Source organism: Oryctolagus cuniculus, chromosome 5, assembly GCF_964237555.1.
Source record: "Oryctolagus cuniculus chromosome 5, mOryCun1.1, whole genome shotgun sequence".
NCBI lineage: Eukaryota > Metazoa > Chordata > Mammalia > Lagomorpha > Leporidae > Oryctolagus > Oryctolagus cuniculus.
Window position 1 is genome coordinate 162,648,818 of NC_091436.1, and position 25,499 is coordinate 162,674,316.

The following is a 25,499-nucleotide window of genomic DNA, read 5'->3' on the forward strand; positions in this document are numbered from 1 at the left end:
GGTGCAAGCCCTACCCAGGTCGGCCCAACTTCTTACACTCTGCAGACAGCCCGGGGTCGCTGCGCGTGCGGAGGGGAACCCAAGGCCGACCTGCCCTGTGCCCACGGTGCAAAGACCGGTAAGCGGCCTGGGCTTGGGGAGGCGCGGGGAACCCCCCCACCACAGTCCCGGGAACTGCTGGAGGCCCGGGCCCTTCGCCCCTTCCCCAGCCACCAGGACGCTCGGGGGCGCGCGGACTCAGACCCCAGTCCGGCGGCGGGCGCGCGCGGCGGCGGCGGCGCGGGCGGGGCGAGGAAGGGGCGCGGCCTCCCCGGGGCGGGGCGCGGGGCGGGCGGCAGGAGGCGGGCGCCGGCGAGGGCACCGGCCGCCGCGGCGAGAGCGCGCCCAGCCCCGCCGCGATGCCCGCGCGCCCAGGACGCCTCCTCCCGCCTCCGGCCCCCGCTGCTGCGCTCCTGCTGCCGCTGCTGCTGCTGGGCCATGGCGGCGGCGGGCACTGGGGCGCCCGGGCCCAGGAGCCGGCGGCCGACGCCGGGCCCCGGGAGGACCCGCACTCCAAGCACCTGTACACGGCGGACATGTTCACGCACGGGATCCAGAGCGCCGCGCACTTCGTCATGTTCTTCGCGCCCTGGTAACGGGCCACGCGGCCTGGCCCCTGCCCCGCGCGCCCCAGCGGCCCGGGCCGGCGGGAGTGGGGCGCGTGGGCCCCGCGCGGGTCCTGGCTTGGGGTGGGGGGCGGGTTGCATGAATGCCGTGGGCTCGGGACTCCCGGCCGCGGGTGCGTGGGCTCCGGGAGCCCGGGGGGCGTGGGCTCCGCGGGCCGGCGCCGGCCGCTGACGTGGCGTTGGGAGGAGGGGGCGGTCCCCGAGGGGAGAGCCGGGAAAGGCCGTCCTCGGCCGCGCTCCCCCGCTCCTCTGTGCCCCCGCAGGGCCGCTGGAGCCCAGCTGTCACCCGGCCAGCCCTGCGCCCCAAACTTCTGCGCCGGCCGGCCCGCCAGGAGGGTCCCTCCCGCCGGCCACGGAGATCGGCCGTGCGCCTTTGGTTTAACTGAGAACAGGAACTCTCGAAAGTGTGGTTCCCACTTGGAGCGTGTTTTGTCGGGGTGGGGGGGCTGTGCCATGCAGAGGAGAGAGTAGGGGTCCCCAGACCGGAGCCCACCGTCCCCACTGGGGAAGAGGGAGAGGAGGCGGCGGCGGCTCCGGGTGATCCCGGCTTCTCAGCCTGGGGCTGCAGTGTGGGCCTCGCGGTGCCCCGGGAGCCCCCACCCCGGGCATTGCCCACGGCCGCCGTCCTGCCGGGCCCGCGTGTCCCTGTCCCGAGGCCGGCGCGTTCTCGTGCGTCTGAGCAGAGAGACTTGGGGATGGCCTGGCGCCTGCCTGCTTGCTTGCTGCAGAATTCAGTGTTCCTCCCAGGAGCTCGGAGAGGTTCACTGGGGAGGAAGGTGTAGGGAGGAAGAGAGAAGAGGCACTGAGAAACTGGCCTGTTGGGACAACTGTGCCTGTTAACGTGGGGTAGACGTCTCTGTGCACTCTAGATTCTAGCTGTTGCAGCGTCTCCGCTCTCTGGGAGCCGAGGTGAAGTTTGGGGCTGCTCCGAATCGTAGGCATCGCTTATGGACAGTGTATCTGGGGAAGACGTTGTGCTTCAAGGTCTCTGGCACCCACTGAGTAGTGATGGAGGCAGTGTTTCTAGCATAACAGTCATTAGTAGTCACTCCGTGCTAAGCGTTCCAGGGATACACCTCACTGGAGCCAGTATAGGCAGAATGAGCCTATGGGTTTCCTCTCTTTCTAAAGAAGAGGTGATGTGGAGATGTAGGAAGGGCCGGTGGTGCCCATGGTGGTGTTTAATTGTGAGGTCTGTGCAATAAACACCAGCTAGCCTGGACTGCGAGTGCCCTGGCCAGTCTGGGCACTGGGTGTTTCGTGTCTTTTTCATTGTATGTAGCTTACAGATGTTTAGGTGGATGCTCTTAGAAAAAGTAACTAAATTTTTAAAAAAGATTTACTTATTTATTTGAAAGGAAGAGTTACAGAGAGGCAGAGAGACAGAAAGAGAGAGAGAGAGGTCTTCCATCCGCTGGTTCACTCCCCAGCTGGCTGCAATGACCAGAGCTGTGCAGGTCAGGAGCCAGGAGCTTCTCCCGGGTCTCCCACGTGGGTATAGGGGCCCAAGGACTTGGGCCATCCTCCACTGCTTTCCCAGGCCACAGCAGAAAGGTGGATTGGAAGTGGAGCAGCCAGGACTCAAACTGGTGCCCATATGGGATGCCGGCACTGCAGGCAGCGGCTTTACCCATTTCCCTGCAGCACGAGCCCCAGAACATGGAATTTAAATATAAATTTGTTTGATGGTGGCTTTACCTGCTACGCCACAGCACTGGCTCCTTAATTTTTTTTTTTTTAAGGTTGTTTATTTGCAAGGCAGAGTTAGAGGGAGAGACAGAGATCTTCCATCTGCAGGTTCACTCCACTGATGGCTCCGATGGCCAGGCTGGTCCAGGCTGAAGGCAGGAGCTTCATCCAGATCTCCCACGTGCTTGACCGGGTCCAAGTCCCTGGGCCATCTTCCGTTGCTTTCCCAGGTGGACTAGCAGGGAGCAGGATTGTAAGTGGAGCACCTGGGACACAAATGGGTGCCCATGAGGGCTGCTGGCTTCAGAGATGGTGGCTTAACCCACTACGCCACAACGCTGGCGCTGTGCAACTCAATTTTTATTTGTTTGCTTCTTAACTGTCTACATATTTAAAAAGAGATGTGTGGGCTCCCATGCTGGAGTGAAGAAGGTGAACTTTTTCAGAGCAGTTCGGGGCTTAGATGGAATCCGCTGTGAACCGTCCCCACTTGGCACCTCTTTCCAGTCTTGGCTACTGTGGAAGGGGGCAGGGACACCATGTAATGAAAACATTGACCTGTGGATTCTGAACTTGGCAGGCATGAGGTTGTCCTGCTGCTGGAGATTTGGGGCCAACATCAGGTCACAGTTTCTCTGGCCAGTTTGTGGGTCACTCTGAACCTGGTTGGCAGAGAGGTCAAGGTTAGGACCAGGTGTCTTTGCTCTGTTTCTTGGCCACAGGCCTACCTCCTGAATGCAGCTGGCTCTCACAGAGTGCGTGCTGTGGCTGCTGTGGCGACAAGGGCCCCGCACCAGAAGCACTGACTAGCTGGCACCTGCAGATCTGTCACAGCCATCCCCGGGGGAGGGCCGTGCTCAACTTGGTGCTGGCTGAGGTGGCCCGTTTGGTTTTAGTGCCCAGTGAACTGACTTGTTATTCTTGTTCTTCGTCTAGTCTTGTGTCAGTTTTAGCAGTGTTTCAGAGGAGTTCTGCTTCCAAAATGAGCATTTCTAACCAAACTGCCCCAGAGTCTTAGGCCTTGGTGCAGGCCAGCCCGTGGTCACTAAGTAAGTCCTCCTAGTCCAGCATTAGCACAGACCATGGCGTCTTTGGTTCAGCGTCAGGTGTACCTGCCATCAAGGTCGTGTCTATACATGACAGCATCACAGATCATGTGGTAAGACGCTCGCTTTCTAAGCAGTTTGCTGGATCTCAGGCCAGCAAAGGGACAAGGAATTCGCATATCCCGTTGTCTGCGTGCTTTGGAATTCTGTGGAACTTGGCGACTTTTTCCTTACCTTTCTCTCTGCACCCCCTCCCTTTTGCCAGACTCACTTTGTTGAATCTTCAGAAGTTAAACCCACACGTGCAGTTTTACTGTGCTGTTTTTCATTCATTTTGCTAAGAGTTGGCTAGCTCCTGGGAATACATTGGTGAAAATGACAATACTTGTCTCCTTGGCATTCACGCCAAATATACCTAAATACAGCACTGGGCTTTCCTTCATTGTTAACTTCCAAAAAAGAGGGAATCATTTTATTTCACTCTCATATGAAGCAGATTCTCTTAGCTCACCAAGAAAGTGCTACTCAGGAAAAACATATTAACTTAAACTCTCTCAGCACCATCTTTAGATACCTTCTTTCTTTCTTTTTTTTTTTTTTCCAACTCTGCAGAGTTACAGAGAGAAGGAGAGAAAGATCTTCAGTTAGCTGATTCAATCCTCAGATGGCTGCAATAGCCGGGGCTGGGCCAGCCTCAAGCCAGAAGCCAGAAATTCTGTCCGGGCCTCCCATGTGGGTGGCAGGGGCCCAAGCACTTGGGCCATCCTCTGCTGCCTTCCTAGCACATGGGCAAGGAGCTGGATTAGAAATGGAGCAGCCGGGACTCGAACTCAGTTCTCATATGGGGTGCCAGTGTTGCAGATGGGAGCAGCTTGACCTGCTGTACCACATTGCCAACCCCTGGATGCTTATTTCTGAGATCATTTGTCAGAAAAGAGAAGAGGCAGAGGGTTGTTAGTGCAGATTTTATTGAAATATTATTTTGGGGAAGAACTCACCATTATATGTATTGGATGTTCTGGCAAACAAGCATTTTTTAGATATAGATCACTTTAAGAGGCAGTGCAGCGAGTAGTGACCTTGTCGACATGAATGTGCACTTGCAGATAAGTGAGAAAGAACCCATGTCTCATAGTGCTGTGTGACTGCGTTTGAAGAGTGCAGTAAAGTTTCCAGTGTTGTCTCCTAGGGAATTCGAATGTGGCACTGCAGACAGCTGGGCCCAAGTGAGAGGCTCCTGCCGGATGACTCGGGGTAGCCCTAGCAGAGGAAGGCGCTGGTGCCCCCATGAAGAGTGGCAGGACACCATACCCCAACTAACTAGCGTTATTGTAACTGATAGGTGATTTGAAAATATCTACGATGTAACCGAATTTACACAGTGATTGTTACAAGTAGACATTCGGTTGTTTCAGTTTGGGGAGCCATAGCTTCTCATTAGAGAAAATGCAGTAGTGACTGAACTCTGAGGTCGCCTCGTGTTTGTGGCTATCTGGTTATGTGACCAGCTTGTGACAAATAAAGGAGCAATTATAGCAAGAAGTGCGAAGCTACTGCCATACTTGGAGAGCAAGGAGCTTTCCAGAGAGGGGGGGAGAGGCTGGACCCAAGCAGCTGGGGAGTCAGGGAAGCCTTTCTGGGGGAGGTGACATCCAAGCTAGGAATTAGGTAGAATTTCATGTCAGAGGGAGAGAGCGTGTGTTCAGAGTCCCGGAGGCACGCCAGTTTGTGGCCTTTCAGGAAAGCTACAAACACCATGGGAACACTCAGGGGGAGACAGCAGGGGAAGAGGGGCACATGCTGTGGTGGGCTCTGATACAGCAGTCAAATGTGGGAGGTCAGCAGAGGCCAGATCAGGGAAGACCCAGAACAGCACCTGCTCCGTTCTCGCTCTGCGGCAGTTCTCTGGAGGGGCTTCAGCAGGGAGTGGGGTCCTGCAGCCATGGTGAGCTTTCCATCTGCTGCCATGTAACGAAAGGACCAGTGCCCATGACCCCAGGGTGGAGGGCTGGCGTGCTCAGACACGCAGGCCCCAGGCACTCAGCGTCCTGTTTCTCTCCCCTCATTACAGGTGTGGGCACTGCCAGCGGCTGCAGCCAACTTGGAATGACCTGGGAGACAAGTACAACAGCATGGAAGACGCCAAGGTGTACGTGGCCAAAGTGGACTGCACGGCCAGCTCAGATGTGTGCTCCGCCCAGGGGGTGCGAGGATACCCCACGTAAGTGGGGAGGGAGGGTGCGCGCCTCCCGGGTGGTTCCCCACCTGCTGGCTGCAGAAGGAAGCCCCAGGTTAAACAGCTTGCTTTGTCGTTCTGGCATTTCTGTTGTTGGGGGACGGCTCTGTTTATTGCACGTCTGTTATAGATGCCCCTTGTGTCCTCTTTGGAAAAAGTGTGAATTGATCAGTGTCGGGTTTTCCTGTTTGTAAGGGGGAGTGTCTACAGGATGGTCATGGGGCTCCCTGAGATCCTGCCGGGGCCCATGTCCCATCTGTCTTCCATGATGTGCACAGACTCTGTCACCTCGAGTTGTTTTCCGTGTGACTGGCACAGGGAAGGGAGGTGACATGCCGGAGTACAGTTCTGATCAGTGATCCTGCTTGCCCCTGGACATCAAGGCCTATTTTGTTTTTTGGTTATAAGAAGCAGAAACCAAAAATGACCTGTTCTTCCAAAGAAGGGATGAATGAAAAGGCTGGGGTGAGCTCCTGAGACCCAGCCCAGGGCTGGGGGGGTCCATTTCTCCTGCACCTCCTTTCAGGTTGGTTAACTTTGCAGCTCAGCACCTGTGTTCCTGTGGGCAGACTGGGCTAGAACATTCATTCCAGGAACAGTCGTGGGGGCAGGGAGCCATGGTCTCAGAGGAAGACGGTACCCCCCCTGGGGCCAGCGGCAGACCTGGGATGGGGAAGTGGTTTTCTGAAGAAGTAAGGATGCTGTTTCCAAAAGTTGGCCCCCATGACACTCTAAACACTTGTCACAGTTGAGTAGTGAAGCCACGTCTGTGTAATTCATTACTTGACTAATAGCGGGCCGTCGATGAAGTGTCTAAAATCAGCAGCCATCTGAAGACCTGAGAGGCAGTGGGGGGAACTCTGGGCTGAACATCGCAGCCACAGTGGGGTCCCAACACTACCAGCGACTTCCTGTGCAGCTCTGGCTGCGTCATGTCACCTGTGTGTAAGTCAGGTGGTGATGGTGCCCATCCCCCCCCCCCCCATGTTGTTATGGGGTTAGATGGAACCATCTGTGTGCAAGCACAAGACTGAAAAGCACACCCAGTAAATGTCAGGGTACACGTTTGGCGTTTCCATTCGGTGGCCGCTTGCTAATCTAAGTATCATAATCCCAGTGTCACATCAAATTAGATCAAGGGGAAGGTCCCTACTGTCCGCACCTACTAAAGGCATTCGCTGCCTCGTGCTCCATGGCATTGCCTTTGACGTGAACTCTGCTCGGCTACCGAGCATCCCAGAGAAGCCGGTGAAGGGGGACGAGGGTGCTGCTTTGCTGCTGGGAGCCTCTTACTTGAAGGTGCAGGGGGTCAGCACAGGTGGCGTGGTGCTGGTGTCTGGCCACTCATAAGTAGCTCTCTGGGACTGTGAGGCTGTGCAAGCCACGGAGCACTGCACCGGACCCGCTCAAAGCACCATTTGGCTGCAACTTCGGGTGTTCCATAGATGCGTTCACAGACTCAAAAAGCTCTCTCTAGCAGATCTGGTCTCCCTGAGTGAGACAAGCACTGGTTTCATGTTGGTGAAAAGCATGGATATGAGCTCACACCAGCGTGAATGTGGCCGGGGGCGAGGGCGAGGGGGGTCCTCCAAGCCTGGAATGCAGGAGGCCGTGAGCTGTGTCACGTCGGAGCCTGCACAGGTTGCCTGGGGGAGCTTTTACTTCCTCTAAAACCGACCCCAGCCTGGCCCAGGGCTGCCCCGGGGCATCTCGGGGAGGAAGTCAGATAGGAGCTTTCTTCCCCATTAAGTTTTTGAAGTGTCACCCGTTATTTTCCATAGTGGTAGAGCCTCATCGTGCAGCCGTCCAGAGTGGCGCCCACTGGGGACTTTCCTTGCCCTGGGCTCCCTGAAAGAGAAATCGCAGTGCACAGATGCCCACGGGGAGGCTTGGTGATGGCGGGGAAGTCAGGCTGTGCTTTGGACCTGGGTTCCTTGGCCCAGTCTCCATCGCGTCTTCCACCTCCATCCACAGTGAGAACTGAAGTCGGGTGTCCCTTCTACTGGAAGGTCTGAAATGGAAGCTCCAGCTCCATCCTTGTGCTCCATGAACTTAATTAAGGAAGAAGGTCTGAGTTGGGGCAGGTTAGAAAGATCTTCAGCACAATAAGGAGAGTTGTGTGTGTGTGTGTGTGTGTGTGTGTTTTTTTTTTTAAAGGCAGAGTTAGAGAGAGAAAGGTCTTCCTTCTGTTGGTTCATCCCCCAAATGGCCGCCACGGCCGGCGCGCTGTGCCGATGTGAAGCCAGGAGCCAGGTGCTTCCTCCTGGTCTCCCAGGCGGGTGCAGGCGCCCAAGCACCTGGGCCATCCTCCACTGCCTTCCCTGGCCTCAGCAGAGAGCTAGACTGGAAGAGGAGCAACTGGGACAGAATCCAGCGCCCTGACCGGGACTAGAACCCGGGGTGCTGGCACCACAGATGGAGGATTAGCCTATTGAGCCATGGCGCCGGCCAGAGATTTTTTTTTTAATATTTATTTATTTTGAAAGAATTAGAGAAAGAGAGATCATTCATCCATTGGTTCACTCCCTAGATGGCTGCAATAGCTAGCCCCGGGCCAGGCCAAAACCAGGAGCCAGGAGCTTCTTCTGGGTCTCCTATGTGTGTGGCCAGGGCCCAGCACTTGGGCCATCTTCTGCTGCTTTCTTAGGCCATTAGAAGGGAGCTGGACATGAACCAGCATCCATATGGGGTACTGGCATTGCTGGTGGCGTCTTTAGCCACTAAAGTACAACGCCAGTCCCAGGAGAGATTTTTTTTTTTAATTTATTTTTTGTTTTGTCAGCACATACCAAGTTAGAAAAATCACAGGCTAGATAGATCTTATTTATTTATTTTCATTATATTTGAAAGGCAGAGAGAAGAGAGGTCTTTCATTGGCTGCAACAGCCAGAGCTGGGCCAAGCTGAAGTCAGGAATTCAATTGAAGTCTCCCTGTGGGTGGCAGAGACCCAAGTTCTTGAGCCGTCACCTGTTGCCTCTCAGGGTATGCACCAGCAGGGAACTGGATCAGAAGTAGAGGAGCTGGGACTTGAACCAAGGCACTTTGATAAGGGATGCATGCAACTCAGGCATTGACTAAGCCCCTGTGCCAAACCCTTGCCTTTACTGTATTGTTTTAAAATGATTGGCCACGGCTGCTTTTTTCTTATTATTTTAAGTGTTTATTTTACTTTTTTGAAAGGCTGAGAGACAGCCTCTTCCATCGACTGGTTTACTCCCCAGATGTCAGCAACATCTTGGGCTGAGGCAGGCCAAAGCCAGGAGCCATAGCTCAATCTGGGTCTTCCCCCGTGGGTGGCACGGCCCCAGGTAATGGGGCCATCACCTACTGCCTCCCAAGTGCATTAACAGGAAATTAGAATTGGGAGCAGAGCCGGGACTTGAATCCAGGTCCTTGGATAGGAGATACCAGCATCCCAAGTGGTATCTTTATCTCCCTGCCAAATGCCAGCCCCAATCTTGGTGTATTTTTAGCTTCAGAAGAGTAAGAAGTAAATCTGACAAACCCTGATCCTTTCTCTTTCCTGCCCTGAAGACTTTGGGAGGGTGGGGAAGCACTGGCAGGGAGGGAGGGAGGGGACTGGGATGGCAGAGTAGGCCCTCTGTTTCCCTGTGGGCCTGGGTCCCACAGCCAGAGACCCTAGGCCCCATGGTGGACGGTGAGCGAGGGTGGGCAGTGTATGGCCTTAGGTCCTGCATAAGGCCAGTCTGCCCGTTTTAATGTAAGTGCCTGGTCTAGCCGTGGCTGGGTGGCCTCATTTTAAGGAGAGCTAGCTATTTGTTGTAGCCTGAAGGTTGCTGTGCTCCAAAATTCCTGGGTCGAAATCCTAAATCCCGAAGTGATGGTGGGCTTTTGGGAGTTGCTGGGGTCACGGGGGTGGAGCTCCCATGGCTGGCACTGGTGTCCTTACAGAGCGGCCACAGAGAGCTCTCTTGCCCCTTTGGCCATGTGAGGCTGTAGCTGGGAAGCCCCATCAACAAACCAGAAGGCCCTCACCAGATGCTGCATTCGCCAGCAGCTGGATCTCGGAGCTCCAGACTCCAGAACAGCACTCTGTGGAAATCTGTGGGTCGAAACCCACCCGAGTCTTGGGCATCCACCTTACAGCTGCCTGAACCTAGGCGCCGTGCAGACCTCCAGTTCTGGCTCGGTGCCTTTTTTACGATTCCGATTCTACACATTGGTCATGGCAGAGGGTGGAGACCTTAGGTGGGTAGGGTTTGCCGGCAGTTGCTGCCCTGAATTTGTTTTTTCTTCTGTCCGTAGCCTCATTTTCTCCCCCAGTTCCTTGCCCCTTGCACGCAGTTAAGGAGCCTCTTTTTCTATTACTGGCGGAGTGACCCAGGAACCGGAAGTGCTGGTTTCCTCCCCGCGGTGGTGTCTTTTGCTCACCGTTTAAAGGAGCTGCTCCCGTAGCCTCTGTTCAGAAAGAAAGGAGAGTGTGAGAGAACAGCACCAGCGCTGAAGATGTTCTACAGTAGGGAACTCGGGTTCTCCGAATATCTGGGTAGGCAGTCAAGTACCAGCCAAGGGAGCCTGGAAACGCCTTGCAGTCTGAATTTGAACACACACACACCCTCACCCCAGCTCCCTCTGCTGAAGCCTGGGGATGGTCGCACACCCCGCAGGCAAATGCCTGGGGCTCCTGCAGGTGAGCCTGGAACACCTGCAGCTTGGGGTTAAACTCAAAGCAGGAGGCTGGATGTTTTCACCTCGCTTTTACATTCCTTGGATAAAATCAGAAGCTTCTGAAAGTTTAGGATGACATGAATGCAGAACCCCTGAGAACATTTCTGTAGTAAGCCCAGGTTTTAATGGGACAGTGGGAGCTGGCTGTAGGCTGCCGCCCTTGCACGGCCCCTTCCCCACGCCCTCCCCAGCTGAGTTTGCTCCCCGAAGAGACCACACCCTGGACTGGGAGCAATGGAAGTGCTTGGGAGTTTGGCTCAGTCTGATCTGTGGTGGTTCTCCTCAGCCTGAAGTTCTTTAAGCCTGGCCAAGAAGCCGTGAAGTACCAAGGTCCTCGGGACTTCCAGAGCCTGGAGAACTGGATGCTGCAGACGCTGAAGGACGAGCCCGCGGTGAGCGCGGTGAGTGCCGTGCCCCTGGCCCCCTGCCCCTGCCCTCCTGCTGCCTTTGTGGGGGTTGGGTGGCACTGGGCAGAGGTCAGCCAGCCTCAGCAAGTAAGGCTGCCTTGTAAAGCAGTTTTGTCCACTTCTAGAGTCCATTGATGCTATAAGGGAAAGTTAACCTTCAGAAAAGATTTATTTATTTGAAAGAGAGATGCAGGGAGGGAGAGATGGGCGGTCGCAGGGAGAGAGAAGAGATTGATTGATTGATCTTCATCTGCTGGTTCACTTCCCCAAACGGCCTCCACAGTCGGGGCCAGGCCAGGCTCAAGGCAGGAGCCTGGAACTCCATCCAAGTCTCCCACGTGGGTGCAGGGACCCAAGCACTTGGGCCATCTCCTGCTGCTTTCCCAGGTGCACTAGCAGGGAGCTGGATCGGAAGTGGAGCAGCTGGGACTTGAACTGCTACTCTAATATGGGATGCCAGTAAAGTTAACTTATCTTAGTAGGTGTACCTGTGGTTCTTTGTCTTTTTTCTAAGATTTTATTTCTTTGAGAGGTAGAGTTACAGAGAGAGGGAGAGACAGAGAAAGGTCCTTCATATGCTGGTTCACTCCCCAGATGGCTGCAACAGCTGGAGCTGGGCAGATCCGAAGCCAGGAGCTTCTCCTGGGTCTCCCCTGCAGGTGCTGGGGGCCAACCACTTGGGTCATTTTCCACTTCTTTCCCAGGACATAGTAGAGAGCTGGATCGGAAGTGGAGCAGCCGGAACTTGAACCGGCGCCCAAATGGGATACTGGCACCACAGGCAGAGGCTTAGCTCCCTGTGCCACAGCACTGGCCCCTAAAGTTAACTTTTTAAGAAAAGCTTTTTGTTACAGAAACATTCAAACATTCACGAAAGTAGAGAGGAGCTTGAGGAGTTCCCGGGGTTTTGTTACCCTCGTTTGTCCCCTCTGCGGTCCCCAGGCTGCAGTCCTTGCCTTCCCGAGTTGACGCAGGGGGAGTGCTCGTTTGGTTGCAGCCCTGGTGACTTAGCCACTCACTGTGCGTCCCTGTGGGCGCAGAGGCTCGGTTAGACTTGTGTCCGTAGGACTGGAACAGTGGCCAGCGCTCACCCCGCTGTCTGTTTCAGTGTAACCGTACGGGCGCCTGAAGTCCATGCATGGAATTACAGTGTCAGCAGTTAACTGAGACCGCTACGTGGCTGTGTCGGGGGTCACCTACTGATTGGAAGGTGGTCCTTGGGCTCGCGCAGCCGCAGCAGCTGTTACGCAGCCGGCAACTCTCTCTCGGGCTGGGTGGTGAAGGACGTGAACAAGCGCTGACCAGAGACATCTAATTTTGGGTAGCAGGGAAAGCCACAGACCTCGGAGAGAGGAAATTTGCATCTCATTCATGAGAAGGAAGCCGGGTGAGCAGGTGCAGCTTTCACACAGATTTAAACCTCGGCGCCCGTTGTGAAGATGTTCTCCTGTGCAGGGAGGGGTGCGGGACGGGGGGAAGCAGAGGGGAGTGAACAGCCTCCCATGCGCTGTATTCTAACGTTTTTCACTGAAGGTGCTGGCTTATCCAGCAGCCAGTAGCAGGATGGGAGAAAGACTTCGTTTTGGGGGTCAGCTTCCCTGTAGGGGAACAGCAGCCCCGAGTGGAGGCTGGGAAGGACTGAGGGATGGGTCTGGGCTCAGCACCCACCTGAAGGGGCGGCCCGTGTCCTCCGGGTGCGGGAGGCAGGGCCGTCACTGCCACTGAGCCAGTCACCCACACTCCAGGTGGCTGCGTCTCCGAGCAGTCGGGGCCTTGGGGGGTTTCCAGAAACAGTGACCATGACGGTGCTGCTGACCGCGGAAAGTTCAAGTGTGCACACTGCACATGGGTGGGGCTTCCCTCATCCAAAACGCTAGGGACTGCACCTGTTTCAGACTTCGGATGTTTTTTCTCATTTGGGAGCACTTGCGAGGATATAACGAGGTAGCTTGCCGATGGGACCCAGGTTAGACACAGAATTCATTCATGCTTCAATTCCAGAGTTTCAAAGGTAGATTTAGAGGTGACTTTAAGGCACACTGGGTTTTATGCGCCCTGTGGTTGTGTGAAATCTAGTGTCACATTTTCTCCCTGTGTCATCACGTCAGTGCTCACAAAATTCGTGATTGTGGAGCATTTCAGATTTTAAATCTTCGGTCTACAAACCAGAAATTCTTCTCAATTTGCAGTGAAAACTTCCTTTAAGAGTTATACCCGGCCGGCGCCGCGGCTCACTAGGCTAATCTTCCGCCTTGCGGCACCGGCATACCGTGTTCTAGTCCCGGTCGGGGCTCCGGGTTCTGTCTCGGTTGCCCCTCTTCCAGGCCAGCTCTCTGCTGTGGCCCGGGAGTGCAGTGGAGGATGGCCCAAGTGCTTGGGTCCTGCACCCCATGGGAGACCAGGAGAAGCACCTGGCTCCTGCCATCGGATCCGTGCGGTGCGCCGGCCGCAGCGCGCTGGCCACGGTGGCCATTGGAGGGTGAACCAATGGCAAAGGAAGACCTTTCTCTCTGTCTCTCTCTCTCACTGTCCACTCTGCCTGTCAAAAAAAAAGTTTTACCCAAGTAACTTCACACATACTTTCTGTATGTCCATACAAGGTAAATTTAGAGATTTTTTTTTACACCCTTCATGTTATGGCAATAATAAACCTAGAGAAAGAAAATCTGTTTCTCATACTTTACCCCAAATTTTGTATTTCCATGTTTGCTTCTGTACTTTTTTGCATACACGGTTGTCATCATACAAGTGTTTTATTTCTTTGACTTTCACACAGTTACATTGTCTTTATACTGATCATAATTTTTATATTGTGTGGATTTGTTGTAATTGGACTGTTTTGTCAGTAAATATTTAGGTTATTTATTATTTTTATGGCATTAGTAATGTAAGGAACACGTTTATCTATATAAAGGATTTTTCCCCTTTCTTTAAAAATTTTTAATTGACACACATTTGTACATACTGATGAGTACAGTGATGAATTTTTTTTTAAAGATTTATTTATTTATTTTAAAGTCAGAGTTACAGAGAAAAAGATCAACCTTCCATCTGCTGGTTTGTTTCCCAGATGGGTGCAATGGCCAGGGGTGGGCCAGGCTGGAGCCAGGAGCCAGGAGCTCCATCCTGGTTTTCCATGTGGGTGGCAGGGGCCCAGACATTTGTGCTGTCTTGCACTGCCTCTCCCAGGCCATCTGTGGGGATCTGGATCAGAAGCAGAGCAGCTGGGACACAAACTGGCACTTGTGTGGAATACTATCATTGCAGGTGACTGCTTCACCCACTGCACCACAATGCTGGCCCCATGATGACTTTTCAAATGTGTTACAACACATAAAATCGCAAGGCACGAAGAAGTCATCATTTGGTTCTTGTTGACTTTCTTAGGAGACTCTTAGTTCACATGGTCTCCAGCTGGGGGAGACTGTACCCTTTTCTGTCAAACACTGTGCTCCCAGGGGAACTTGGGAAAGCGCCAGGGAAACAGAACTGAGCAGTTCAGGAAGTGGGCATTTAGTCTGGCAGTGAGGATGCCCGTGTCCCAACCAGAATAACCGGGTCCCCCTCCCAGCTCCAGCTCCTGACTCCCAGCTTCCTGCAGTCAAGTGTATGTTAGAGCAAGGAAAAAAAAATTTGAGTATCGCTGCATACAAGGGTTCTCCAAAAATTTCATGGAAAATTGGAAAATATATAATATGAAGAAACTGCAGGGATTTGAAAAGTTTTTGGACCCAAGTTATAATTATTTATTTGAAAGGCAGAGTGAAATGGAGAGAAAGATCTTCCTCCCACTGATGTACTCCCAAAATGGTCATGCTGGCTGGGGCTGGCCCGGAGCCAGGAACTCCATCCGGGTCTCCCTCGTGGGTGGCAAGGGCCATGCAGTTGGGTCGTCATCCTGCCTTCTCAGGTACATTAGAAGGAAGCTGGATCGGAAGTGGAGCAGCTGGGACTTACACCAGTGCTCCCATACAGGGTGCTGGCATTGCAGGTGGTGCTTAACGCCTGTGCCACAGTGCCGCCAGTCCACGGGGTTTTGGAAGTACTCTATGGGGACTGCCCTGGTGTTGGCTGAGAGCACAGGAAGTGACAGCGCCCCTGCAGTGCCATACGTGAACCAGCCCTATGGGGGGCTCTTTGAATCGCGTGCGAGGGGTGGCTTGGGCTGTTTTTTTTGCACCTGATTTGAACTCACTATTGGCTTTGCCGTCATTCTCCTGGGTATTCCTTTTTTTTTTTTTTTTTTTTGACAGGCAGAGTTAGACAGTGAGAGAGAGAGAGACAGAGAGAAAGGTCTTCCTTCCGTTGGTTCACCCCCCAAATGGCCGTCTTGCTACACCGATCTGAAGCCAGGAGCCAGGTGCTTCTCCTGGTCTCCCATGTGGGTGCAGGGCCCAAGCACTGGGCCACAGCAGAGAGCTGGACTGGAAGAGGAGCAACCGGAACAGAATCTGGGGTGCCGGCGCCACAGGCAGAGGATTAGCCTAGTGAGCCGCGGCGCCGGCCCTGGGAATTCCTTTGGGTGAGCATCTCGCACTCAGAGGAGAGTTTGCACAGGCTAGCAGCAGAAAGGAAAGCGTCTCTGCTCTGAGCTCGACTCCACGCGGCCTCAAGCCATCGGCGCTTTCCACGCCTTCATGACTGAGCCTGGCTTTTCTTTTTAAGAGGAACGTGAACCACCTGGTGAGAATGGAGCAGTGTGCACCCCTGGGCCTGCAGCAAAACAGTGACCCACTGACCTTTTCTTCACCCGTGGTTACTTTGGTTGGAAGCCACAGCTGCACCTGACCTTAACCACACGGATTCAGGGAAGCGTGGTGCCGTGGTGGCCAGGTCGCGGTGCACACTGGTGTCTGCTCAGGGGATGGCATTGTAAAAAGTCAACTTGCTGGGGCCGGCACTATGGCATAGTGGGTAAAGCCACCACCTGCAACGCTGGCATCCCATATGGGCACTGGTTCAAGTTCCAGCTGCTCCACTTCCGATCCAGCTCCCTGCTAATGCACCTGGGAAAGCAAGAGAAGGTGGCCCAAGTGCTTGGGCCCCTGCACTCACGTGGGAGACCTGGAGGAAGCTCCTGGCTCCTGGCTTCGGCCTGGCCCAGCGCTGGCTATTGTAGCCATCTGGGGAGTAAAACAGCGATGGCAGATCTCTGTCTCTGCCTCTCCCTCTCCCTCTTTCTCTGTACCTCTGACTTTCTAAATAAATAAATCTTTCTTTTTCAAAGGGCAGCTTATGCCTAGCCGGTGGTCTTCTCTACGCTGCCCCTCATCCTCCCATTGCCTCCTCGCCACCTGCCTTGCTCTGGGATCAGTGTTTCACAGGGTCGCCTCCCTTCACAGTTTTCCCCACCATTTGTGCTCCCTGCAGGTTTCTCACACTCAGTTCCGTCCATTCTGCTTGCTCGTGTCTTTAGGAGTGAGCTCACCGGGGATTCCCTCTTGCATTCCTTGTGAAATCTCATTAAATGTCAGAGAAGGGGCAGGCTTTGGGGGTGGCACCGCCCTGAAATCCGTCTGTTCTGTTTGCGTTTGGTTGGGTCTGGGGATGGGCACAGCTGCCGCCCAGCCATCCGGTGAGGCCAGGGAGGTGTGTGCGCCCGAAGCATCCTGACTTGGCGTCGCGCAGAGCTTTGAGGCCGTCCATCGGGGAGGGGAGGGGAGGTCCCACACAGAGGCAGGTCCCTTCCGCGGCAGCTTTCACGGTGTCCCTGACCGTGGCTTTGTTTCCTCCTGCCAGACCCCAGCGCCGCAGGTAGAGCCTCCCAAAGCCCCCGAGCTCAAGCAGGGGCTGTACGAGTTGGCGGCGAGCAACTTCGAGCAGCACATCACACAAGGTAAGGGGGCGCGGCTGGCCCCGCGGGGGGCTGCCTCGCCGGGCTCTCCTGCCTACAGCGTTGGGACCCTTCGGCCCCCTTGTTGAATGCTTCTCCTCTGGGACGTGGTTTCTCCTGCTGTCCCATGTTACTCTCCGGCGTGTTGGCCTCGGGCAGAAATGCACATGCTGTTTGTTCACCCGGGACTTGGGGGAGCCACCGTCACTCGTGACCCCCCAAGCTCTTCCCCACACTTTAAAGCACCTTTCTGAGCCACACCTGGGCGTTTGCAAACACTCGACTAAATAGCACAGTGACCCACGCACAGACTCACCCATGAGGACTGGTGAGCCTCCCATTATCCGTGAACGCATTGGGGGATTCGCTGTGGTCCTGCAGTGTGGCCCACTGAGCACTGGAACTGCTTGTCCACCACTGGTACCGGCCCAGACAACTCGTGGGGGAACCCCCAGCCTCCCTCCTTTTTTTCTTTTTTCTTTTTTTGGACAAGTAGAGTTAGAGACAGAGAGACAGAGAGAAAAGTCTTCCTTCCGTTGGTTCATTCCACAAATGGCCGCTACGGCTGGCACTGAGCCGATTTGAAGCTAGGAGCCAGGAGCTTCCTCCTGGTCTCCCATGCGGGTGCAGGGCCCAAGGACTTGGGCCATCCTCAACTGCCCTTCCGGGCCACAGCAGAGAGCTGGCCTGGAAGAGGAGCAACCGGGACAGAATCCGGCGCCCCGACCGGGACTAGAACCTGGCGCCCATATGGGATGGCGGCGCCGCGGGCGGAGGATTAACCAAGTGAGCCACGGCGCCGGGCCCAGCCTCCCTCCATTGTTATCACAAGTCCGTCATTTTTCTAAACAGCGGAACCTCCTGGTACGTTCTCCCCTCCAGGAGATCCACTTTGGCCTGAGACCGACTCGGGCTGCCTGTGATACGCCACCCCCCAGCTCACCTTGTTGCCCAACGCTTCCCTAAACACGGCACTTCCCGCCCTCGCTGGCTTCCCACCACGTGCTGCTCAGTCTCCTGGGGACCCTGGCGTCACAGGGTGCCTGCCTAGATGACGGCTTCCGTGCTGCAGGGCACTGTCAAGGCTTCGTGTGCATTTCCTTGAGCACATCATGGCTGTGGCCAAGAGGCTGCAGCCGTGAGCATTTGTGGGGCACAGTCCTGCGGGGAGGCCAGGGGCCCGCCAGCACCCTTTGCTCCGCTCCTGCCTTGAACTGCAGCCCGATTTCAGTCGTTGTCTGCCTGACATCCAAGTAGAACAGCCTAGATTAACCAATCTGCGGTGTCCAAGGGGTGCTCTGGTGATGGTTTCATTTTTTTTGTTTCTAGCCAAGGGTGTGATACTCTTTTTTCCTTCCTTCCTTCCTTCCTTCCTTCCTTCCTTCCTTCCTTCCTTCCTTCCTTCCTTATTTATTTATTTATTTATTTATTTATTTATTTGAAAGGTAGAGTTACAGAGAGAGAGAGAGTCTGTTCTGCTGGTTCACTCCCCAAGTGACTGAAACATCCAGTGCTAGGCCAGGCTGAAGCCAGAAGTGTCTTCTGGCTCTCCCACATGGCTGCAGGGGCCCAAACACTAGGCCCGTCCTCTGCTGCTTTCCCGGGCTGTTACAGGGAGCTGGCTTGGGAATGGAGCAGTGGGACTGGAACCAGAGCCCATCTGGGATGCTGGTGTCACAGGCAGCAGTTTTACCTGCTGCTCCACAGAGCCAGCCCCGATTCGGTTTTCTAATCTTTCATTTTATGGTAAGATTAAATGCAGACGCATAAAAGCAAATGTAGGACCCAGCAAAAATTTTTTTTTTAAAGATTTATTTTTATTTGAAAGAGTTACAGAGAGAGAGGAGGGGTAGAGAGAGAGAGAGGTCTTCCATCCGATGGTTCGTTCCCCAGTTGGCTGCAACAGCCAGAGCTGCACTGATCCAAAGCCAGGAGCCAGGAGCCAGGAGCTTCCTCGGGGTCTCCCACACCGGTGCAGGGGCCCAAGTACTTGGGCCATCTTCTACTGTTATCCCAGGCCACAGCAGAGAGCTGGATTGGAAGTGGAGCAGCCAGGTCTTGAACTGGCGCCCATATGGGATGCTGGCGTTAACCCCTGTGCCACGGCACCAGCCCCAGGACCCAGCAGATTGTGAGGCAGTCACCCTGTCACTGCTATCCAGGTCGAGACATAACCCTGCCAGCTGCTGGTGGTGCCCCGTGGGGAGCCCAGCCCACCCCCTCCTCCCCTGAGGGGGACGTCCCTGTCTTCTGTAGAAAACGCTCCTTTTCTCTTTGGTGTCATCATCACTCAAGTGTGTATTCCTCTGTAGGTTGATTTGGTCATTTTTATACACAGGAGATCCCTGACTTAATGGTGGGTTGACTTCACGATTGTTTGTTTAACTTTACAATGTTTATCAGGCGACCAAATGCATCTCCGATGTTTCTGACTCAGGGTGGATGGGGAAGTGGCCCTGGCGTAAGGGAGGAGCCCTGTGCGTCTCTGTGAAGGCTCCTTGAGTCTGCGTGTCCCCGCATTGCTCTCCCCTCACACTCGCAGCCGCTGAGGACAGAGACTGTTAGCCGTGCGGCGGCCTCCTTGGTGTGGTGTGCGCGTCTCCCCGGGCTCTGCTTTCCGGGGACCCAACAGTCTCAGCGTGGTGTTTTTCAAGAGGCCCAGGGAAACCCCATGGCTGCTGGGAGCACAGCACACCTGCTTGTCTCTGTTTCGGCTGTGAGCAGGTGTGCCAGTCGCCACCTGGCCCCGTCCATTCGGTAGCTGTACCGCGTACCCGTTCTCAAATGCAAGCATCTCTGCTTTGTTTTTTTATTTTTGGCATTTATCACTTGGTTATTCGGGGTACAGCTTGTGTGGGAAAGGCTGGATACGTGCCTGCCCCTGCCCTTTATTCCGGCTTCTCCCAGCTACGAGCCAGTTCTGTTACCCCTCCGAGACGACCGGTTCGGTTTTCGAGTGTTCTTATGAACTCACGGGGACAGATGTAGACGTGTTTGGGTGGAGAGTCACTTTTTTAATCAGTACCAAAGTGAGATTTGCCAAGAAGCAAGAGAACAAACATGTGATTCTTAGTTACACGTGCGGCAAGCTGTGACGTAAGTCATGGTTCCTCTGTCTCCCCCCCTAAGGCGACCACTTCATCAAGTTCTTCGCCCCGTGGTGTGGCCACTGCAAAGCGCTGGCCCCGACCTGGGAGCAGCTGGCCCTGGGCCTTGAACACTCTGAAACTGTCAAGATTGGCAAGGTAAGCGAGAGCCCTCATTAAACTGGAAGTAGACTGCTCTGGGCTGCATGCGTGAGCGGAGTGGCCCGTTATTCCTTCTCCGTGCACAGCCGCAGAGGCTTGATTTATTAATTCCATTGAGCGTGCCCCTTGATAATTCATTTTCACCTTCGCGGATGGCAGTCTGGTTTTGAGCTCGCTGGCTTTTCCATGGCCTAGAGATGAATTACAGCCTTGGCCGCTGTGCTTATTTTGAAGAGATGGCCGATCCTGAGTTGGCAGCTCCAGCTCTGCTCTGCAGAGATACGGGGCAGAGCCTTGGAGAATGTTCCCTGGATGTCCTGGGAGAGCATCCACATTTGATCTCACCCAAGAGTGCTTTCCCAAAGGACGCCGGGCTCTGCACAGGCACACAGAAGGGGCCCCTCTCGGCGCTCCCTGGCCTGGGCGCCTTCCAGCTTTTCCCGTTTACGCAGAGGAGCCAGAAGAGCTGTCCAGCAACTTCTGTGTGACGGGCTCTTCTGGACGCGTTCATAGCCGTGTCTAGGAGCGCTCCTGGGCCATCCCTTGCTTTCCTTCCCTCCCTCGCAGAAGTAGAGAGTCAGCGAGAGACAGAGACCTCCCGTTTCAGGTGGTTCACGCCGACTGGGCCAGCCCATAGCTGGGAGCCCAGCGCTCAGCCCAGGTCTCTCCCATGCGCGTGGCAGGTACCCAGCTATTTGTGGCCTCACTGCTGCCTCCCAGGGTCTGCACTGGCAGGGAGCTGGAGTTGGGGGCCAGAGCCGGGCACGGAACCCAGGGCCACCATGAGGGACGGAGGCATCTTAACTGCTAGGCCCCCTCCTGCATCGGTCACTTTTAATCTTGTCCAACCTCTGGCCCCCACACACAGCTGGTCCATGTGGATTTCCTTTTCTAAAAAAATCTTTTTTAATGCACGGGGTTCATGTTGCAGAGCTGTGTGTGTGGGAGCAGTCGTTGCTGGGGTGAACGTCAGTGTGACTGTGCGGTAGTTGAAAGCGTCATCTTGGAGGTCAGAGCTGAGCCAGGTCAGCCGCCTGCTGGCCGTGGGGATGAGAGCCTGCGCTCAGGAGGATGCTCGGCCCGGAGCAGGTGTTGCTAAACTGTCCTCCTGTGTTTACTGACACGAGTGAAGTTTGCTCGGCTGCCTGTTAGACACTCGGAGTCATGGGTTCCAGTTAGCTGTAAGGATTTTATGCGTACTGAACATTTTCATGGACGTGATCATGCAGCAGTCTTGTATCACTATGATCCTTCGCGGGAAGGTCAGTGCACGCCCTTTGAGGTCTCCTCCCAGGACCAGGCGACCCGCAGAGGCCTTGTCCCGGCACACGCGCCTGGCTCAGGCCCTGACAAATGCTCTTCCCTTCCCACACCTCAGGCAGAGGCCCCCTGTTCCAGCTGAGCACTTCGGCTGCTGTCCGACCGTGGTCATTTTAATTTTTTTAACCCTATGTTGCTAATATACTGAAAATCCACTCAGTCCTGCCTCAATGATTACAATGCCAGTAGCAAATCAAAAAGAAAGAGGTTACTTAGCTTCATGGAAATGTTGGGCAAGCAGAATCTCTAAGATGTAACTGAAGCGCAAACCTTGAAGAGCCATGACAGTCGGTAAATTAAGCCCACAGACTTAGGGCCAGATTGCAATCTTAATTTGACATCATCACGGTTTTCCCTTTATTATGTGCCGGATCCTGTTTAAAATGGATTGCTGCTCCCCTCCCCCCTTTCATTTTAAAACTACGAGAGTCAGTTTCCTTTTTAAAAACATTTTACTTACTTGAAAGGCAGAGAGAGAGAGAGAGAGAGAGACCAATAGAGAGAGATAGTCCATCTGTTGGTTCACTCCCCAGACATCCACAATACTTGGGGCTGGGCCAGGCTGAAGCCAAGAACGTGGAATTCAGTCCAGGTCTCCCCACGTGGATCACAGGGAATCAGGTACTTGGGTCATCAGCTGCTACCCCCAATGCTGCCCCTTGGCAGGGGGATAGAATCAGAGCAGACACTGACCCAGGCACTGGGATCTGGGATGTGCGCTTCTCCAGTGGCATCCTAAGCCCCGCGCCAGATGGCCGCTTCTAGAAACAGAAGGATCCTTTCTGCTGGTTCCCAGCCCAAGTGCCCATGGTGGCCAGAGCTGGGCCAGGCCAAGGCTGGGAGCTGGGAATTCAGTCCTGGTCTCCCAGGTGAGCCGTCAGCTGCGGCCTCCTGGCGTGGTCCTGAGCAGGAAGCTGGACTCTGAAGCAGAGCTGGTGCACAAAGCTGGGCCCTTTGACCTGGGCTGTGGGTGTCTACCTGCTCCACTGAACACCCACCCTAAGAGGAGGATTCTGAGCTGGGGTATGAACTGGGGTGCGTCCCACTCACCCACAGCCACGTCAGATGCCTCTCTAGGCTGCCTGGCTTCAGCCATAACCTGCTCATGTTAAAATGTTGCTTCCTATAAATTGACTTTTGTTTTTTTTAAGATTTATTTTTTTATTTATTTGAAAGGCAGAGTTAGGAGGAGAGACAGAGATCTTCCATCTGCTGGTTTGCTCCTCAAATGGCCAAAACCAGGAGCTTCCTCCAGGTCTCCCGTGTGGGTATAGGGACCCAAACACTTGAGCCACCCTCTGCTGCTTTCTCAGGCACATTAACAGGTAGCTGGATTGGAAGTGGAGCAGCCAGGACTCGAACTGGTGCCCACATGGGATGCCAGCACTGCAGGTAGCAGCTTAACCCGCTGGGCCACAGCTCCTGCCGTACCAGTTGGCATTTTTAGCTGAGTTAAGATAAACCCTGTCATCACCCTGCTCCATCAGCTCAAGTGTGTTTCGGGCAGCTTTTGGGAAAAGTCTCTCTCCAGAGTGCAGCTCGCCGGCAGACACACTGCAGAATCAGGGTTTTTTAAAAAGAGGAGGTATCCAGCAGTCATTCTTGCGAGAAGGCTCGTGGAGAGCTGACCGGGGAGCCTTGTCGTCCTTTGCATTCAGGTGGACTGCACGCAGCACTACCAACTCTGCTCAGGAAACCATGTCCGCGGCTACCCCACCTTGCTCTGGTTCCGGGACGGGAAGAAGGTAGGTGTGCAGCTCTCAGCGCTGGCCTGAAGCTCTCCTTTCCTTATCCGCCGTGGGCTGAGGCGTCGGCGGGGGTGAAGTGGGGCGGGTAGGGGTGCAGCAGGCGGGCAGTGTTGATAGTTTGGGCACTGGTTTGGGGAACGTGTGCAGTGGAACAAGCGGCTTCCCTCGGAGAGTGAGGAGATGCAGGCAGTGAGAGAAGCTTTCATGTTACACTGTTTTTTTTGTTGTGGTTTTTTATTTTCTTTTAGGATTTATTTATAGGAACTGGCGCTGTGGCATAGCACATAAAGCTACCACCTGCAGTGCCAGCATCCCATATGGGCACCGATTCGAGACCCAGCTGCTCCACTTCTGATCCAGCTCTCTGCTATGGCCTGGGAAAGCAGTAGAAGACGGCCCAAGTGCTTGGGCCCCTGCACCTGTGTGGGAGACCCGGAAGAAGCTCCTGGCTCCTGGCTCCAGATCAGCACAGCTCCAGCTGTTGCAGCCATTTGGAGAGTGAACCATTGGATGGAAGACCTCTCTCTGTTCCTTTGCCTCTCTGTAACTCTGCCTTTCAAATAAGTAAATAAGTATGATATTTATTTATTTGAAAGTCAAGAGTTAGACAGCGAGAGAGTACTCTTCCATCTGCTGGGTCATTCCCCAGATGGCAGCAATGGCCAGGGCAGGCCAGGCAGAAGCCAGGAGCTTCTTGCAGGTCTCCCACATGGGTGCAGGGGCCCAAGCACTTGGGCCATCTTCCACTGCTTTCCTGGCAATCAGCAGGGAACTGGATCAGAAGTGGAGCAGCCAGGACAAGAACCAGCGCCCTTATGGGATGCCAGCCTCATAGGCAGTGGCTTTACCCACTACGCCAAGGCGCCAACCCCGTTATACTGTTTGGAAACATTTCAGTGGCTCAGGTCCTTGCAAGGGTAACCCAAATTTGCAGTCTTAGGGTAACTGTGTCGTTGCTGGGTGGGGTCTCCCTCCGCCCACAGCCCCTGGCCCATCTCAGCCCACTTAGACTCCTCCAGGCAGCAGGCCTCGTCTGTCACCACAGAGGGGAGGGGTGGCCACATCCTCACGCCACACCAAGACGTGCTGATTGTAGCGGCTCCTTTCCCGACAGCCGGGAGCAAGCTGGTGGGGCGTGCACTGGCTCAGCGGGGTCTCGCATCTCCACAGGTCGATCAGTACAAGGGAAAGCGGGATCTGGAGTCCCTGAGGGACTACGTGGCATCGCAGCTGCAGAGACCAGAGACGGGTGCCCCCGAGGCCAGCAAGCCCACCGAGGCCCCCGTGCTGGACGCTGAGCCCGTGGCCGACAAGGTAGGTGCCTACCCTGCTGGGCTGACCCAGTGTGGCCCTTCCTCCTCCAACACTGGGAACAGAATGACAGCTGGGGGACAGTGAGGAGCCCTTCTGATGGCTGGCTGGAAGCATTTTGCTTTATCTGCTGCCCCATGCTCTGCATGTTCAATGGGAGACCTGCTGAGACAGGGGCGAGACGGATCCTGGGACCGTGTGCGTGGTCTGAAGTCTCTAGAGCCGCCTTCCTCTCTGATCCAGGCCTTGGGGGGATTCCCTGTGGACTCCCAGCTGCTGTCTTCCCGGCAGCGCCCCCGAGAGGCACAGGTGGCAGACAGGGCAGCGTGGGGCCAGGCTGTGGGCCCGTGTCTGTCTTCACTGCATTTGTCAGCACGGTGCTAGGCATCCAGGGCAGCAAACACACACGAGAGTTTCATCCCGTGTCTGCAGGAGGTGTCACAGGGGCGGGGACACCTGCGTGAGGCCTGTCACCAGGGCTCTGAGATGGGTTGGCCCGAGCCGGGCTGGAGGGAGTGGGCAGGGACAGGGCGGGGGTGCCGTGCAGCGCGTCCCAGGGGCTCGAGGTTGTGAAGTCCACGCTGTGTTTATAGGAGCCCTGGAGGGTTCCGAGCTGTGTGGAGTGGGAGGCGGCTTCTGCAGGAGCTGAAGGGAGCCCCAGCGGGCAGGTGCTCAGATCCCTGGCCGGGGGTGGGATGGCACTGGCCGCAGGGGAGGACGGCAGGGGCGAGGTCTTCCAGGCTGTGTGTTCTGGTGGTGGTGATCAGCGGGCACTAAAGGCGTCCAGGAGCTCTGCACCGATCCCTGTGGAGGCCGTGGGTACAGGCAAGGCTATTCAGGGGTAGGGGGTGGGATGGGTGGGTGGACAAGCGCTTCCCCAGGAAATCCAGGCCCAGAAGGCCTGTTAGCATACAAGAGGTCTTCCAAACGTTCATGGAAAATAATGCCTAATGAAAAAGCCACACATGGAGTTCACATGTGGTTCTTTGCACCAACATAAACTTACCCTTGAGTTCCATTTGAAGCACAAAACTCACTACTTCACTTCTCAGCACAGAGTCCTTTCCGGGGGCCCAGAGGGACACTGAGGGCAAAGGAAGGGGCAGGGGCCCTTGTTCCTCGGTGGTGGGGGGAGGGTGTGAGAGCAGTGAGCTTTGAACCCTAACGTGTTCCCTCCTCCTGGGGCCTCCTCGCCCCCTCCACCGCCCAATCTTCGCTGGACGCGCAGGCCGGGGGCGGTCAGGGTGTTTGGGTTTAGGATGCTGTAGTCGTTCTGAGCACACACGTTACAGGGGGTGTGTGTCAC

The 25,499-nt window shown here is 55.1% G+C and overlaps 1 protein-coding gene across 1 annotated transcript in view; it reads left to right on the forward strand.

Annotated features, from left to right (window-relative positions):
• Window positions 1–339: 339 nt before the first annotated feature.
• Window positions 340–25,499, forward strand: part of TXNDC5 (thioredoxin domain containing 5) — a 30,041-nt gene continuing 4,881 nt past the window's right edge. The window contains exons 1-7 of the mRNA XM_070074436.1: window positions 340–631; window positions 5,472–5,621; window positions 10,613–10,727; window positions 16,473–16,569; window positions 19,696–19,811; window positions 22,793–22,879; window positions 24,053–24,196. Of these exons, the coding sequence (XP_069930537.1) occupies window positions 399–631; window positions 5,472–5,621; window positions 10,613–10,727; window positions 16,473–16,569; window positions 19,696–19,811; window positions 22,793–22,879; window positions 24,053–24,196 (942 nt within the window). The 5' untranslated portion in view covers window positions 340–398. The remainder of the gene's footprint in view (window positions 632–5,471; window positions 5,622–10,612; window positions 10,728–16,472; window positions 16,570–19,695; window positions 19,812–22,792; window positions 22,880–24,052; window positions 24,197–25,499) is intronic.